Here is a 17,596-nt window from a genome sequence, read left to right on the forward strand (position 1 = left end):
GAAAATTATAAATGATGCATAGGCATGCATAATCGTGTGAAGTATCCGCATGCAGTCATAGGGCGAGCGCGTGCATCTCTATGAACCTGTTATTATAGCACCTCCTTCGTGACCTCACGGCGTAATGTTGTAAAAAAAAAAAAAAAAAAAAAAAGGGGCGAGTTGCGAATGATTATGAAGTACGCCACTGGAAATACGGAGTTGGAAGGTAAAAACACATTTGTAGCCCCTGGAACTTCACTTGCTAATGTTTTATCACTATTATGCATTTACTTGAATCCAAGTTGCCTGATGGGGGACTATAACCCTATAATGACTGCTAACTATTTTCAAATCTTGTACATTCAAAGGGCATCTAAACTAGTCAATATTCTTTAGAGCACATTATGTACTTCTACACATTTTAACTGATCAAAATATTTAACCGCTAACTAATTACATGTTTGTTACTTCGCCCAGAAATGAAACATCTGTCATCATTTACTCATCCTCATGCCATATCAAACCTTTCTTCTGTAGAACACCAAGATATTCCGACATCTTTCCAAAATTCTATTGCGTTCCTCGAGTTTGGAATGTGGCAAACTATCCATTTAACAGTTTAGCAGACAAAATGAAAAGGTGAGCTTTGAGCAGTTTATTAGAAATACGTAGACAAAATTGAAAGCTTTTTTCTTTTGAAAACATGCAAATGTGCACAAAACAGTCCCAATTGTTTGGATAGTGCAAACTTATTTGGTCTTTTTGTTTTAGACTTGATCTGGAACATACAATACCTCTCTGTTTCCCAGTAAAGACATCATACTGCAGTCATAATATTAAAGACATTAACAGTCTAATACCAAATACAGTGCCAATATAGACTTCGGGAAACTGGATCATTTCAGAGGGAGTCAGCAGAAAATATCAAGCACCAACAAATCTGGTACCACGTCAAGAGACATGAGGACTAATGTTAGGAGATGACTGAAGTATGGGGAGGTGGGTCTTATGTCTAATAACTGCTACTTACAGTTCTTACGCTTTAATCACAAGGTCGTCCACTATACAGATTTTACAAGACACAAACTACCTTCACCTCTGCAAAGTTTGTCACTTTTCATTTTAATTTCAATGCCTCACAATAAAAAAGAAACTTTCCATTACATCTATTGCTTTTCAGTTGAAAAAATATGAATACAGTGCAGTATTTCCAAACAGTTTAAGTATACATGATGTTTTAGTACAGATTAAAAGAAAACAAAAAAAGCCAGGACTGCTCATAAGGAGAGGGACGACGAAGCTCTGTACAACAATATGCATATAAACTCCCAACAGGGTGAAGTCGATCTTCTGGAGTGCAGCCACGGCGTGGACAGAGGTGATGCTTATGAATCCACTGATCTCAATCAATTCAGCTTTGCTCTTTCAGATCATGTACCATTTAGATGACGGCTCTTTTCATTCGCATGTCATCCCCCTCCTCCTCCTCCTCTGTCTGTCCACAGTGTGCCAGCCGCTTATTCCAGATCTGGCATTTCTGGGGGGGAAAAAACAAACATGTTCAAGGATTATGTCACAGGGTCAGTGCGTGGACCGTCGCGGAAAGTACTTTGGGACGAAGTATACTTTGGGCTTTAGTCTCTTTTTGTTCCAACTTTCTTCTGTGCAACACGAATGAAGAAAATCCCTTATGTACTTGTATAAATGGAACGGCTGCTCTTCTTGCAGTTACAATGAATGTGGACTGAAGTTCACACTTTCACTAGTGCTTTTGTTTCTTTTTGGAACTCACCTTTCACATTCAATACATGAAAGTCATACAAGTTTGGAACGACAAGAAGGGACATTTCTGTTCTCACATGTCAAGCCAGTACAGATGAGCTTCTGTTTCCTATATTTGATAAGCGTGTTGATCAGTGATTATATGTGAATCAATCTATTCACAATCATATTAATCAATGTTTCATTATTTAAGACTTGGCTTAAACAACTCGATTTATTTGGATTATGTTTACTGTCTTCATGTACATTTTAAAGCTTGAAAGTGTAGATTAGATTTAGATGACTTAAAATGGGTAGATACAAATTAAGAGTATATATATCAAAAACAGTCAAATGAAAAAAGTAAATGACGTAAATCATGACTTTCGGGTGAACTACCCCTTTTTAAAAAAGTATTGAACTGAAAGTATATAGAAAAAGAGGAAAACTTACTTTCATCATCACTATCAGCTGATTCCTGGAAAGAAAACAATCAACTGTTAAAAGTGTGTTGAGGACGCTGTGTTCTGTTCATCCCGTTGTGCTCCGCCCCCTCAAGAACCGCATCTGACTGGATGTGCCCCGCCCTAAATGAGCCCAATTATTCAAGGCTTCCTTGAGGATGACTAGTTGAATAATCATTTAGAAAACCTCAACCAGTCAATTACAAATAAGTGGGTTTGCACATCCCTAGTTTAAGCTGAAACTTAAAGAGTTCACAGAAAAAAAGAAAAGGATCCCATGATTTACTCACCCGCCTCAAGCCACCCTAGGTGTGTATGACTTTCTTCTTATCTTATCGGAGTTATAATAAAATATATCCTTTCTCTTCCAAGCTTTATAATGTGAGTGGCTAGTAACAGATTTTGAAGCTCCAAAAAGCGCATCCATCCATCATAGAAGTAATCCATACGGCTCCAGTGCCTTCTGAAGCAAAGTCATACGTTTTTGTATCCATATTTAAAAAAAACTATATAAACTATAATCACTGGCTTCCGGTAAAGGCTGTACTTGAGTCTAGTTCCAGCGGAAGAATGACCTCTGACCGACGCATGACGTAGGAGTAGCATAAGCTCTGAGTCGACGCCTCTCGTGGTTCAAACAAACAGAGCTGGGCAACAAACTCAAGCTCTTCCTCTCTTATATCGTAATCCTCTGACACTGGTCTTTAAAACTCCTCGTTTTGTTTTGCCGCCTCTACGCTTCGCCATTCATTAATTCTCATCTAAGCTTACACTACACCTACGTCGGGTCAGAGGTCACCATTCCGCCGGAACTAGACTCTTGTGAACACGTGCCAGTGATTATAAAGTTTTAAATGTATATACAAAAAAACCTACCACTTCGCTTCTGAAGGCATTCATTAACCCCTTGGATTTGTATGGATTACTTTTATCTTATTTCTGGAGCTTCAGAATCTCGGGTACTATTCAATGCCAATTACAAAGCTGGGAAGAGCCAGGATATTATTTAATATCACTCAGATTGTGTTTGGCTGAAAGAAGAAAGTCATACACACCTAGGCTGGCTTGAGGGCGAGTAAATTATGGGATTATTTTCAGGTGAACTACTGCTTTAAAGGGATACTTCACTGTAAAGTGTCATCATTTACTCACCTAGTAAATGTCGGTCCAAACCTCTATGACTTTTTCTTCAGTGGAACACAAAAGATATTTTGAAGAATGTTTTTGTCCCTACCAAGGACGTACTGGGACTGAAATTCAGCCCGGGACTTTAAGATGGAGAGGCCTTTTACGCGAGTGCCCTTGGTGCACGAGCAGAAGGATTTTTTGCAGTTATTTTAATTCTAATAGTGTTTTTATGGTATAAAGAGAATCAGATTACGCTGAAGACCTTCATGAAACTTTAGGATGACACCTGCCTCCTCAGGTTATATAAGCAAGTCACCACTGCACTGAACACAACCAGGTCAGCAAAACCTAATCTCAAACACATAAGTCACAGTATACTGCTACTACCAGCATGTCATGTGTACAGTCAGTCGGAGTGATAAAATAGTTAGAAATACTGACACATACCCACTCAGATACTCAAAAACTACAATGCAGTCCCATAAAATATAGATGTGTGTGTGTGTCCTCACTTTCAACTCTCCCTGGCTCAGCTTCCCCTGTGCTGGACCCTGCCTCTGCTTACTGATTGGACAGCTACATATGCATGAGAAGAACATCAGTAATAAATATGACTAAGAATAATACATTTTCTAATTCAATCTGTGCTTCAGTCTATATGTAATATATGTATTACATATAGACTGTATCTATATGTAATATTGTGCTGTATTTTTATTTTTGTGTGTGTGTCCTTAATAAAGCTTTGATTGATTGATTGATATGCCTAATATGATTGCCTAACCATCCCTGCACACTGCCCCTCTACCTGTCTGTGTCCTGGGTCCTGCTCCTCCTCTCTTCTCCTCCTCCTCCTCTCTCTCTTCATCAATATGACTGCAGGGGTCATCATCAACCTGTCCCTCTCCATCACTGACCTTAACAGCTAATATACATACAGACATGCAGAGATTCCTTGCTTACAGAAGGATGTTGTCTGTATGTGTTGACACACTGCAAACTGCTGTTTATAATATATCTATAAATATATAATATATATGCCTAAATTTAAATGCAAATATAAATAATTTCAGTGTATAATAAATGCATCACTAATCGTGCACCTGTCCTGTCCATGCTGCTGGGTCCTTCCTCATCTGCACCTCCTGCCACAGCACCCTTTTCACTACGGAAAAGGTCTGTTAATTTGGCGCATTTAGCTGCCTCTTGTGCCAACATCTTTTCTTTTTTATTCTAATTTTTTCAGCCCCACCCATTTCTTTCTCTTCTTTTCGCCACTTTTACCATCCGTTTCTGTTGTATTCACACAAACCCAAACCGGACCGAAAGTAAACTCCTTTGATCGACGCCTTTGAGCCAATCGGATGTCAGGAAAAACGAGGATCAGTCCAAGTTGGGATGGGATGCTCATATCCCCCCTTAAGATTGAAAGTATTGGTTTGGCCCGGTCTGAAACACATACACAGCGTTCCGCTGTGGCCGGTCGCGTATCATTAAAAAAAATAGAAACCCTTTGACCACCGGCTGTTCAGGATTCTTCCCGGTATTCCCGATTGCCAATCCGCCCCTGGTCCCTACTATGAAAGTCAATGGGCTACAACAGAACAATAGACCCATTTTATGGACAAAATATATTTTATATGTCAGAAGAACGGAAGTCATTGAGGTTTGGGATGACATGAGTGAGTGAATACTTTACAGGAACTATCCTATTTACTAAACTATTGCACATTACACACTATTAAATCTTACCTCATCTGCTCCATCTAGATCAGGTAAATCATCCTCTCCTCCCATGTTGCCCATCATCTAAAACCAACAAATCATGTCAGAACAGCACATATCCCTCACACAATTCCCATAATAATAGGGAATACTGCTAGGAAGGTGAATAGCTATTTCTGAACTAAAAAGAACTAACCTCTGAAAAGCGATCATAGTTTGCCACATCTTCATCTGAATCATCCTCCCAGTCTTTCCAGTTGTTGAAGTCAACACTAAGCCAGTTGACCTGTAGACAAAATAAGACAAAAATTACGTTTTATCTTAACCAAGTCAACACTAAGTATTGATGCACCGATATTAAAGGCTGATACCATAACTAATCATTTTTACACAACAGGTTATTTGATACACTAATGGTTAACTAGATTGACTGCCAAACAACTTTGTCTACAATTTAATTTTAAGACCCGAAAACACTTCACACAAACACTGTGCTCTTGTGTTACAAACCCCAGTGCTCAAGTACACCCTTTAAACCAGATGTGCTATTATTCTGTATTTTTGAGGCATAATTGAGGTTTGGGGCAAACAAAATACAAGTACATGACTGACATTTTTAAAGTGCCCCTATTATACTTTTCACAAAAGACTGACCAATCAGAACAGAGGAAGCTCGCAGAAAGGAGGGGTTTAGAGAGACTGAATCTTTGAACCGTTTCCGACACTATGAGGTGATGTGCAATGTATATTATGAGAAAATTAAAGTGTTTTTTGACCTTGGATGCATGTAAACCTATTGTAGGAGACCTTCAAAAGTCAAGTCAAGTCAAGTCATCTTCATTTATATAGCGCTTTTAACAATGTAGATTGTCTCAAAGCAGCTTTACAGAGATAAGCGTATAATTTAAGGTAACAGAGATTGTTTCGGCTTTACAGCAGAGTTAAGTTATTTCCATCTAAAGTTAGTTTTAATTGATTTGGTTCCGTCGCAATGATCATTTGTTATTAAATTAGGGGCCGCTAAGACGACACCATTCTCTCTACACAGACTTTAAACGCGAACCTGTGAGAAACGCTGATGGCGTTCACATGCGCATTTAGAATGGGTTCTATAGTTATGTGCGTTATGTGCAAAACAAAACCAGGAACCTTTAAAATAGCATAATAGGGGCACTTTTAAATTAGTGGTCAACCGACATTGTTTTTTTTGATGGCCGATGCCGATATCTTAGAAAGCAGAATTATATATATATATATATATATATATATATATATATATACACACACACACACACACAAACTTATTTAATAAATAATTTGAAAATGAATTAAAAAAATAAATCTCTTAAACAGACTTCCTTTGGATGGCAACTTCTTGATTCTCAAAGAAATTGTTGGGAAAAATATAAATAATAAGGACGTAATCTGGCAAGTTTGTGCACACTGGGATTATACTTACAGCACATTGAAAATGACATGAATATGACACAGTGGGGAACTGAATATAACACAATAGTTTGAAATCAAGGGTTTAAAGTTTGTTGATCGTGCGACTCCAGTGAAGCTGAACTTTCACTTCAAAATATCTGGCAGCTGGATTCGACCAAGTCTGCAAGGTTTGTGAAATTAAATGTTAATTAGATATTCAAAGATTTGTTTAAATGATATAAATGCGTATTTGCTGACCGTAAATGAGAAAGAATAAGTGTTTGCCTTTCTAATTTAACAGCAAGGGCTATAACACTTTTTCGTATACAATTTACTTTCTCTGTTTAACAGTTCTATCTAGTAACGTATTAGACAAAACGGTAAAACAGAGACCATAACTGATGAAGATGGAGAACAGAGCCGATGTGTGCTCAGGCGCTGGCGTTCTCAGCGACGTCAAAATAAAAGCTCCAATATATTGGCCAAACAGAAAAACGTATCGGACGATGCCGATATTTAAAAAAAAAAGCCAAATATCGGTCGACCACTATTTTAAATGAGCACTAAAATCCACACTTAACTTTGACTTCAAATGGTCAAGATATATCTCCTAAAGATAATCAAATAAAAAAACATTTTACTTGCAAATAAAGCAACAACAATAAACTTGCCTTTGCCTTGTCTTTTGTTATCCTGGGCCAGGATTTCCCTGGCTCTGCTTTCCGTAAACAGCACAAGACCGACCGGTCTGTACGCTTATGTTTGGATTCCTGAGAATAGAAATTAAAATATAAAACAAAACATTCTCATCCTGAAATGTACATCCAACTATAGCGAATCATCTGAAACATGATATTGCAATTGTGTGCTAAACTCACATCTTGATCGATGGATCCAAAAAGGTCAATTTCATTTGAGTGCTTCGTATTATCCGTCCCACTGAGACAACTGAAGAAGAGCACAGAAGACGACATTAGCTGAACCACAAAACATTCAGACTACAGTCTAGAATCGAAGGCAATGATAATAAGAAGCTTTTGGTGTTTTACATAGACGTACTTGATTGAAATTACAACAACATACCTGAAACCAAATTTGGACTTTTCAAAATTTACTTTCACATCCTTGCTGTCCTCCACCAAAAACTCAATGAAGACAGAGTCCCGTCTGTCGTACCACTTAGCGGTTGCTGGTTGCCTGATGAGGAAATTTATATTATGGATTGAATGAATATAATAATTCAGCGATAAACATTTAATATAAGGAAAAAGTAATTTTAGGATAATTTAAATGAATGGATATAATATGTCAGCCAGGCCGATCAATCAGCTGATATTTGGTCATTCTATGGTTATATCAAAGACTTTATAGAAAGATGGTTCACTCCTATTACTTATGAATGGGAGAAAGTGCAACACGCAATATGGTGGAATAAGTCCCGCCTTCTAAAGAAATGAGCCAATCGCCGTTCGGAAAAGTCATCGCATCACTGCAGCTGCCGTTAGAAGCTCCGGTTCCTATAGAAACAGTCATGTGTCCTGAGAGGAATGCACATAAGCCTAGCCTGGAAAATGCTGTTTTTTTTCAGTAGCACCTCACTGCAGTACACGAGATCCAGGGGGCGGAGTTGGATCCAGATTTTAGGGGTGGAGATTGGTAGGTTTAGGGGTGGGTTTAGGGATCAGGGGGTGGAAAGGGGTAGGTTTAGGTATATGTAAGGTGGGAGGAGTTGAAACAACTGTTGGCTGATTTCGATACAGATATTTTGATTGGAGTAGTGAGCGATTTTTTAGTTATTTAGTCAAGAGTAGCAAGTGATTTTGTGTCTTTTGTTGTTTGCTGTCACTTTAAAACCAAATGCACAGATCCAATATACTGGTACACAATTACAATTATGTTAATTTAAGATATAACTGACAATGTTTACAAAGACACTCACTAAGATATAATTTTGTGTGAATTAGAAGAAGAGAACTCAATTCCATATTTGTGCTCCGTCTGAAATGTGGCTTTCCGGGCGTACGCTTTGGATGTGTGGGCACGCAAAACTTGAGATGAAAGAGAATCGAACTCTCTTTCGTGTCTTCTTGCGCTTGAACATAAGGACACACTTTCGTGAAGATGCAGCACTGGCCTAATCAGGACAGCAACAGTTCCCTCAGTTGTCCCGATCGTCGTTCACGCTGACCCCGGGGAGTCTGTATTGTCGAGCACTGCTGTATTTTTTTACAGATTTCATTTTGTTTTAGCAAGTATTTAATTATTTTACCCAGAGAAAAAGGTTGGATTATGCAACAGACATTATACATTATTCCCGCAGTTAACTAATAAACCATGGGTTTGTTATATCGGCCTTTCTCATGCTATAACCGATATGCTGATGCTTTTACATTGATCAAAAATGTAGCCAGTGGTCACTGGTCAGTAAGGTTTTTCAAACGAAATTAATACTTTTTTTTCATCAAGGATACATTAAGTTGATCAAAAACAACAGTAGAGACTTTTATAATGTTACAAAAGATTTATATTTCAAATAAATGCAGTTCTCTTGAACTCTTCATCTAAGGATCCTGAAAAAATGTATCTGGGTTTCCACAAAAATATTTCATATTTAATATAACTCTTTTCAAAATTAGATTAATGAGGAGGAGAAACATTTAATTAAGCATCAAAACAATAACAAAGGTTGATGACGCATAAGCGGAATGATGGAACTTGTTGTCATGCCGATGGATCTAATAATGTTTATGGATGAGTGAAAACATTGATGTTTTTAACATGACTGTGGTATGAAGCGGCGCGATTGCTAATGAGAGACAGATATCAGCGTCACACGCGAGTCCCGCGGATATAAAGGAATGACGACATTTCATTCTACCGAACTATCAGCAAGTGCTGAATTACTACTCACACAGATCAGTTTATTTGACGAATTAAACTCATGAGGTAAAGCAGCGCTGTTTCACTTGGTCTAATGTTACACGATCACACTAAACTGCATTTGAGTGTGTTGAAAGTTATAATGTTATTCTATGTGTTAGTTTGTTGGCTATGAGACTAGCAGTGAGCTAGATCAACATTAGAATAACATACTGATCATATTCTAACATTTCATCATGTTGAGCTGTATAGAGCTGGTAAGTCAACTTTATGGGGTGACGTCACATAGGCGACATGTAGTCTTGAGAGCTGGTAAGTCCCGCCCCTTCCGTAAAACCCCGCTGGACCTCAAAGTTGAAAAATCGTCAATGCAAGTGAATGGGAGAAAATAATTATTTTCTGGTCCCGTTTGAATTGTGCCATGAATGTGAACATATGTTGTCTGTGAATTTTTTATATAACTTTTCATGTTACGAGTTTGACAGTATATGGTATGATTCTTCGGCTAGCAGTTGTGGAAAAGACATAACGAGAAAGACTACATGTCGCCTATGTGACGTCACCCCATAAAGTTGACTTACCCGTGGTTTTCGCCAACCTCAACGATTTTGTCCTCTCCCTGAAAGAAGGCGGTGAAGTGCACCAAAGACACAGCCATGTTTAGCGGGATCCGTGAGCTAGTCCGTGTGCTAGTGGTGTTGACGTTTCAAACGCGTCGAGAGTTGTAGTCCACAAAGTGCTCTCACACAAAGTCTAACCGTATCAAACTTCTACCCGCTAAATTGTAGCATTCTTTACACGAAAAGTTATATAAAAAATTCACAGACAACATATGTTCACATTCATGGCACAATTCAAACGGGACCAGAAAATAATTATTTTCTCCCATTCACTTGCATTGACGATTTTTCAACTTTGAGGTCCAGCGGGGTTTTGCGGAAGGGGCGGGACTTACCAGCTCTATAACATTGATTTGTTTTACATAGCCTACATTTGCTCACCTGTCTAATAAAGTGCATGCAAGAGTGGCCCTGTCAAGTCGTGACTCGTGGAGCTCTCGGCATCTTGAAAACGCCAAGCCGATATTGATCCTCGTTTTAGTTCTCCTTTTGTCCCAAAGTCTGCTTGCGTGAGCGTGCCGCTAGACGCTACGCAGTCGCAGTTGTCCACATCTGTCGCCATGGTTACTATGCCAGTACAAGCGGAAACCAGGGACAACGCGGATATTACGTCATTGACAGGCGACAAGTGACGGGCACTATTTAAAATTGTGAATTTCTCTGAATTTAGGATAATGAAAGTACACAAATGAAAGAAATATATAACACTGTGCATTGTGTGCAAGTGGTTTTTGGATATTTTGATACAAAATTCTTACATATTGTACCTTTAAACATTACAGCCTCTGAGCTTTAGAGCGTTAGTGCATAATGAGTGACCGCTACGTGTTGTACGACTGATTCCAATAATAGTGTCCAATTGCTTACATGACTTTAAATCATTTTTACTTTATGAAGCATCTACTAAAGAATTATTAGACTTAAAAAATGCATTGAAAATATTGTAATTATATTGTTTGCATTAAATATTGGGTGTCAAAACACCATTTCCCACAGATATTAGTAGCAGGTGAGGTACAGAAAACGTGATTCGATCAACTAAATAGATCTGCAAAGAGCAGGTGGCATGGACATCTGTGACACAGCACTTCAGTCCACCGCCTGTTACTGCTCCTTTTCCAAAGGATGGTGTATCAAATTCCTGAAACAAGTAAACACTACTAAACAAAGGTTGAGTTCAGAGTTCAGTTCCAGTCTCAAACTGTGCATGCCCATAGGACCACATTAATTCATTGATAACTCATGCGAAATACCATTAGGACACGACTAAGCTTTTTATTTATTTAATATGCTTACATCATTTAATCAATATGATAATCTGAGTCCCAACAATGTGTGGGAATACTCAGGTCATTGAAATAAAATCAAGGATTATCGTTTAAAAGCACAGCGCTGTTGAGGGCCAGACGAGGTTCAGATATAACCGCTGTCTTCTTGTAGTGTGCTCACTGGATAGTGAGTGTTATGAGTGTGTTCTTTCATTCATTCACACACACGCACGCGCACACACACTCACTCCAGCGCTATGGCCCTGCAGCACGTGCAGGCGGCGCGCGCATTTAACATACAAGAAGAAACCGATAAACTCCCCTCGCATCAGCTACTCTTCCAGCGAGTTCGTCGAGAGTAAAATACATTTTACAAAGATGTGTGTATTTATGAACGGACTTGGGTGGGAAAAGGGCGCAAAATGCTAACATTGGTGACCTTTTTTCAGGCTAACTGTAACGCGCCAACTTATACTTACACTGTATTATTACACATTTCAACATATATTACAGAGTTCTGAACCTAATGCTTTTAAATTTAGCGTTTTATAAACCTGCAGGGGGTTTCATTGAGTTACTATATAGTTTATCGCCTACGAGAGGAGTGAATGAGTCGTGCGGAAGTAGCTAATGCTGGCTAGCGATAAGCTTCACAGTCTACACTGTAATTTTGTGCTGGTTTCAGTAACAAACTGTATTTCGCATAAATCTGAACAGATACATTCAACATAGAGTACACACTTACATGACTTTGGCGGCTGTGTGTGTGAGTGTGCGATAGTCGGCGTCTGCTCAGAGGTTTTCTGGTATGTTCTCCCGTGTTCTGTTCTGGCGGTGGTGGTGTCACGGGTGGGCGGGGCCTCAAACCACGCCCCTCACAATCGCTGGACTTTTCTAGAGCTTCCGTTTCAAGTTTCAAGCTCAAAGCATGCAAAATCGTCAGTGATCAAAATCATTACTTCAAGCTTGCTCAATAATTAAACTTTTTTTAAAGTACTTGTCAATAATAAATTATATAGTAAAGCGCTTGATAAAATTGTCTAAATAATATTCTGGAAGCCCATTTTCGCCACATAACAAAAAAGAAAAAAAATGCTTAATTATTTAAATCTGAATTATGATATACTACTTAAAAAGAAAAAAAAATTACATAAAAACTCATACTAAATAATAATTGTGATACTTTTGACTATCTTTGTCATAATTATGACATAAAAAGTCGAAATTACAAGATAAAAGCATTTTTTACAGTCTATGATAAAAAGTCATAATTATGAAATACCGATAAAGTTTAAATCATAACATTAAACGTCAAAATTATGACATACTAGATTATGAGATTAGAAAACAGAAATTGTGAGAGACGTAGTACGTCATAATTTCGAATAAAATAAAATAATGTCAAATAAAATAGAATACAATAAAATTTAAGTAAATATTAGTTTGTAATTAATAAAAAGTTAAGTCAAAGTTGTATTAAAAAGAATTAAGTGTTATAACAAATGTCGTGCTTTTATTTTGAAAGGACCCGTGAGTTCTAGCCTAGCGTCGGTTACTTCGCGTTGCTTGCAGGGTGAATGACAGATGATTATAAACGCTGTTGTTATTTTCCATCTCCGCTTATAAAGAAGTCGTGCGGGGGGGTTTCTCGCTTTTATTCGTCTGTTCTGTGTATGATAGGTCCGATTTAAGCGCCCATTGGATTATAAGAGCGCTGTTATAGACTGTTGACATCGTTCTAAATCTTTCCTCCGGTTCATCCTGAAGAAATCCCTGCACAGATCCCTTATCCAGACACACACACACACACACACACACACACGATGGACCTTTTTTATGAATGTATGGTCAATATCTGCATCGCCATGTAACTGTTAGGCTTATAGTAGTGTGTAATAACGCTCGCCAGGTAACACACCAGGTAAAGTCAGTTGGCCGATCAGCTGAGAGGAGGACAGGTTAGACCAGGGCAATGCACGGGGGAAGAGCAGTGATTTAGGAGGAGATGCGTGAGTATGAGGACAGTTTGCACGGCCTCGAGGGGGAGATGATGGATCATTTCCCCCCTCCACCACCACGGCGACACCCGCTCGCCCGGGAGCGCATGAACATCCAGAAGAGCAGCGTCTGCTCCAGGGCTTACTTCGTGGTGGTGATGGCCTTCTTCCACATCTACATCATTAATATCATAGCTCTGCTTCTTTATGTGCACTATAACACGGGGCCTGGGGAGCAGGATGTGCTCCTGGAGAAGAGCGCCAGTGTCCCAGGACCCATGCCTGAACTCCAAACCCCTTCACCAAACCTGAGCCCTGAGCTCTCCTTCCAGCTGCCTCGCCTGGAGGGCATTCGGGTAAGCGACATGAGGGCATGATTCACTATGTTATATGACTTATGTTTTTATTCCGTTACGCCTTTCCATCTCAAATGGGTCATTTTTTAAGATGTGAGAGGTCAGGGAGTATTGTTATTTATTTCTCATGTTCTGTGATAGCATTCATAGTCTGTTAAATTAATGTATTGTGAAATAAATTAAGCTGTGTTAAAAAAAATTAAAAAAAAAGTCAAGTACAATATACCACATTGCCAGTGTATTGTTATACTAATAGAAACATGATTATTATACATAAAATTAAATTTTGTGCATGTTTTAAAACAATTAATAATTCATCCCTCATCACTACCCCCTCATTTAATTTTAGCTTATATGTAGATGTATGAATAACATTTTTATTTAAAACAATGAGACTTACAATGAATTTAGAAAACATTTCTCCCTTAAATTTAATAATAATTAATAATTTAAAGGAATCAATAACGAGGGAAACCAAATCAGTAACCAAGGCTGTGTTTGAGATCGCCCCCAAACCCTCGTTCACTATTCCCTACATTACTCCACTAAAATAGTTCACTTGAAGTAGAGAATGAAAACGAGTGAGTGAATTCGGACACTGAGTGAGCCGGAAGGGCTGCCGCTTTTGCATAGTTTGTGCTTGCTGTTGAATAACTTAGCAAAACTTTAAAAACCTAGCAAATTGTCAGCTCCAGTAGTAATGAAAAGATTTATCTGGAACTCTGTTATGGAAACTAGCATGTATAAACCTTATTAAACAATTTAGTAATCAAGTAAAAAGGAATTTATACCTGTATGATATTACACTGTCGCCACATTGGACCAGCGGTTTGGGAAATGGATGAATGATTCGCCATCTTCTGGTCAGACGTGGAAATTCATTTGGCTGTTGAGTGTACAACAGTTGTACACTCACTATTGTGGTGCATTGTGGGATTGAATGAGTGCACTTGTGCCACTCTGGTTTCGGACACCACTACAAATGGCTGTCCCTTTAAATAGTGGCCTATTTAAGGGTATAGGGTGCGATTTCAGACACAGCCTATGACATCAAACGAGAAGCGGGAACAAGGCACAAGTCCAGAATCACAGGGAAGCAATGAAAAACAATCTACATTTTCATAAAACAGAACACAAACCTTACAGTGCTTCTGTCACTTTTATTAGTTCAGTTTTAGTAGTTTTAGTACTACAATATAAACCAAGGCAGAATTTAATATATATATATTTTTTTATTTAATATTTTATTTTATTTCAGCTTTATTTCAAATATTTCAAGGCAATGTACTGCTGTGCGGAATTTAAATAATCACAGGTTTATAAATGATGTTTAAAAATGTCTTTAATATCCAGCTGTGCCTGAGTGATGCTTCCCTATTTTGTGTGCGTAATCCACTGTTAGTGAGACTTACATGCTATATCTTTTCTACTCAGGTTGGGCATGTGCAAAGAGTGTCTCTCGTTCCTGACCGGACCCATAACATGCGCACCCTCAGCTTGAAGCCACTGCTGTTTGGTGAGTTTCAGCTTTTCATGTATTAAATCTTGAAGTTTTGGGTTCAGCTCATTAATTATGGATGTAAAAGTAGCACTGCGATTTGTGACACAAAATGGACACATGAACACATTTTAAATGGTTTAATATCTTTAAAAAATATAGTTTAAGGATCTTCTATTATTTACAACATTATGAACACACTGAGATACCTTTTTAAACACCCTCTTTGTCCCGCCATCTGAGACTCTACCCTCTACACCGATGGCTTTTCCACTTGCGTGCCGCTTGGTTGAGGTGCCGCGGGCGTTTCCCCCAGCTGAAAGCTTTAGTGACTAGCAGTCTCTTGCCCGTCACAGTGCCCGCCAACAGGAAGGTCCCCCCGTCGGGATGGTTGCGGGTCAGGTTGCCCACACAGGTGGCGTCTCGCTCCAGCCACAGTGTCAGACGACTCCTCATTTCCCCTCCCAGCAGCGGCCCGTGCTTCAGGACCTCCAGCCGAGGGCCCAGCGAGAACATAGTCAGGACAGAACTACTGGAGTTCAGTTTGGATAGACGCACTTTAACCACTAGCAGAGAGAAGGAAATCAATGAGTAATGAGTTAGTTTCAGCATTAAATAGGTCCTATAATGCCCTTTTCACATGTCCCCAGAGTGTGTATGTGAAGTTTAGCTCAAAATACCCCACAGATATTTTTTATAGCATGTTAAAATTGTCACTTTTTGAGGGTCAGTAAAAACACGTCGTTTTAGTGTGCGTCCCTTTAAATGCAAATGAGCTGCTGCTTCCGGCGCAGGGGGCGGAGCTTCAAGAGCTTGTGTCCTTTTACCTCACACAGACATGCACTGAAAATTTCTAAAACTTTCAGCCTTTTATGTTCAAACCGGAGTCAGACAAAGATGGAGAGACTCAAGAAGAAGTGACAACATGTAGAGTGCAGCAGGACATGGTTAGTAGATGAATTTATGTAGCTTATGTGGAGTTAACTATCTTCTAGTCACTGATTAGCATATTCTGTCTTGATAATCTATAAATGTGTTCCCGAAGGCAGGGTTTATGTCAGTTTTAGGGTTAGTGATGTCACTAACCCGTGAAGAAGCTCATTGTAGTCCCTACCAGCCGTTTGTTGTAGTCCTTAAAAAGCGATTTCTTTATAAGAAAATGTTGTTTCTTTAATAACAAATGTTGTTTATGCTCAAACAGCAACATTACACACTAACTAAAGTTAGAAAAGTGAAATCATAATCATCCACCCCTTTTATCATTTTTGGTGAACGAGCAAACACTAGCGTTTCTTACCAAAGTCACTTTTACAGAAGAGATCGAGCAGTTCTTTGGATGACGCGGCCTCCTCTAACTCGCAATCTGTGCAGCTCGCACGCGGCACCACTGAAACAGACCACAGAAACCAGTTTGGTGGAGGAGACCCATTGTTTTCGTCTACATGGCTCTTCCAAAGTATGTATGATAGAAAAAAGATCTTTGTTTACCTCGGCCTTCATTGCTGGTGCCGTTTTGCATATGCGCAACTGAGGAGATGCACATTAGGTGATCTTTAGGAAACTGGTCACATTGTAGTATTCTGGGCCAGGGGTAACCGTAGCAGTTCATGATGGGGGCACAGCTGTCCCGTACCGACACACACAAACTCCTACATGGCGAAATGATCCTGAAAAGTGACACACATTCACTGATTGTTTCGGAGCTGTGTGATGATTTGATGTGGAAAAGTAGCTAAAGATGTCTGGTTTCTGAGCACACAGCTTGAAAAGTATTTTCATTGGTGGTCTCGGCTATTTAGCCATATTTAAGATTCGGAGCACAGAAAAAAACTTTAAAATAGCAACAATTGCTATTGTTTCTATTGCATTAGAGCAAATCTTTGATATAATTTACCAAATTCAATTGATTTAATCAAACAGAAATGAATGCAATCCAATAAACGCATTCTTGCTTAAGCTAGAGTATTGTCTTTCTATATTGTCATTTCTTTTGTGCCACGAATTTCATTGCATATGATTTCCACTTCCACTTAACATTAGCATTTGTACTCATTTGCATGATAATGACACCATTTAACTGAATTAAATGCCATGTAACATTGACCAAAGGCCACAACTGAAATGATATCCACACTATATTTTTTAGGGTAACACTTTATTTTACAGTGATGCATGTAATTACCATAGTAATAACAGTAAACTATGCATAATCACATGCAACTAACCCTACAAAACCAAACCCTAATCCTATAGTAAGTACATGTAGTTACTTAATATTACTCCGTACTTAAATGTATAGTTGCAGTGTGACAAAAACACCTTAAAATAAAGTGTAACCTTTTTTAGTTTTGAGGGTCATCGTTCCTGCCGATCAATGAAACCGTCAGTCTGTTCAGAAGTAAGTCTTACCTCTCAAGGCACACGGGGGCGAAGAGCGAGCACAGGAAGATGCGGGCGTGCGGGTGGCACTCTCGGGACAGGAGCGGCAG

The 17,596-nt window shown here is 38.8% G+C and overlaps 3 protein-coding genes across 3 annotated transcripts in view; 1 reads left to right on the plus strand and 2 right to left on the minus strand.

Annotated features, from left to right (window-relative positions):
* Positions 1-622: 622 nt before the first annotated feature.
* Positions 623-12,188, minus strand: ptges3b (prostaglandin E synthase 3b (cytosolic)). Its single transcript, XM_081386345.1, has 8 exons — positions 12,002-12,188; positions 7,572-7,685; positions 7,367-7,436; positions 7,160-7,258; positions 5,257-5,346; positions 5,088-5,144; positions 2,197-2,221; positions 623-1,519 (listed from the first exon to the last, which is right to left on the minus strand). Coding segments are annotated over exons 1-8 (477 nt in total). The 5' UTR covers positions 12,004-12,188; the 3' UTR covers positions 623-1,499.
* Positions 12,189-12,817: 629 nt separating this feature from the next.
* The window catches only part of p4htma (prolyl 4-hydroxylase, transmembrane a), a 16,529-nt gene continuing 11,750 nt past the window's right edge, over positions 12,818-17,596 (plus strand). Inside the window, exons 1-2 of the mRNA XM_081385973.1 lie at positions 12,818-13,609; positions 15,044-15,125. Coding sequence (XP_081242099.1) covers positions 13,262-13,609; positions 15,044-15,125 — 430 coding nt within the window. The 5' untranslated portion in view covers positions 12,818-13,261. The remainder of the gene's footprint in view (positions 13,610-15,043; positions 15,126-17,596) is intronic.
* The window catches only part of LOC308702848 (secreted frizzled-related protein 5), a gene marked incomplete at both ends in the record, with an annotated part of 2,456 nt that continues 213 nt past the window's right edge, over positions 15,354-17,596 (minus strand). Inside the window, 4 exons of the mRNA XM_081385975.1 lie at positions 15,354-15,673; positions 16,405-16,494; positions 16,596-16,774; positions 17,517-17,596. The exon at positions 17,517-17,596 is cut by the window's right edge and continues 213 nt beyond it. Of these exons, the coding sequence (XP_081242101.1) occupies positions 15,354-15,673; positions 16,405-16,494; positions 16,596-16,774; positions 17,517-17,596 (669 nt within the window). The remainder of the gene's footprint in view (positions 15,674-16,404; positions 16,495-16,595; positions 16,775-17,516) is intronic.

The sequence above is a fragment of the Scardinius erythrophthalmus genome (assembly GCF_964197995.2).
Source record: "Scardinius erythrophthalmus genome assembly, chromosome: 15".
Classification (NCBI taxonomy): domain Eukaryota; kingdom Metazoa; phylum Chordata; class Actinopteri; order Cypriniformes; family Leuciscidae; genus Scardinius; species Scardinius erythrophthalmus.

Coding starts and splice junctions, on each gene's coding strand:
- ptges3b (XM_081386345.1), bottom strand. Junction 5,347..7,159: donor TAACAAAAGACAAGGCAAAG/GCAAGTTTATTG, acceptor TTTTGTCTACAG/GTCAACTGGCTTAGTGTTGA. Junction 2,222..5,087: donor ATCTAGATGGAGCAGATGAG/GTAAGATTTAAT, acceptor TTTTCTTTCCAG/GAATCAGCTGATAGTGATGA.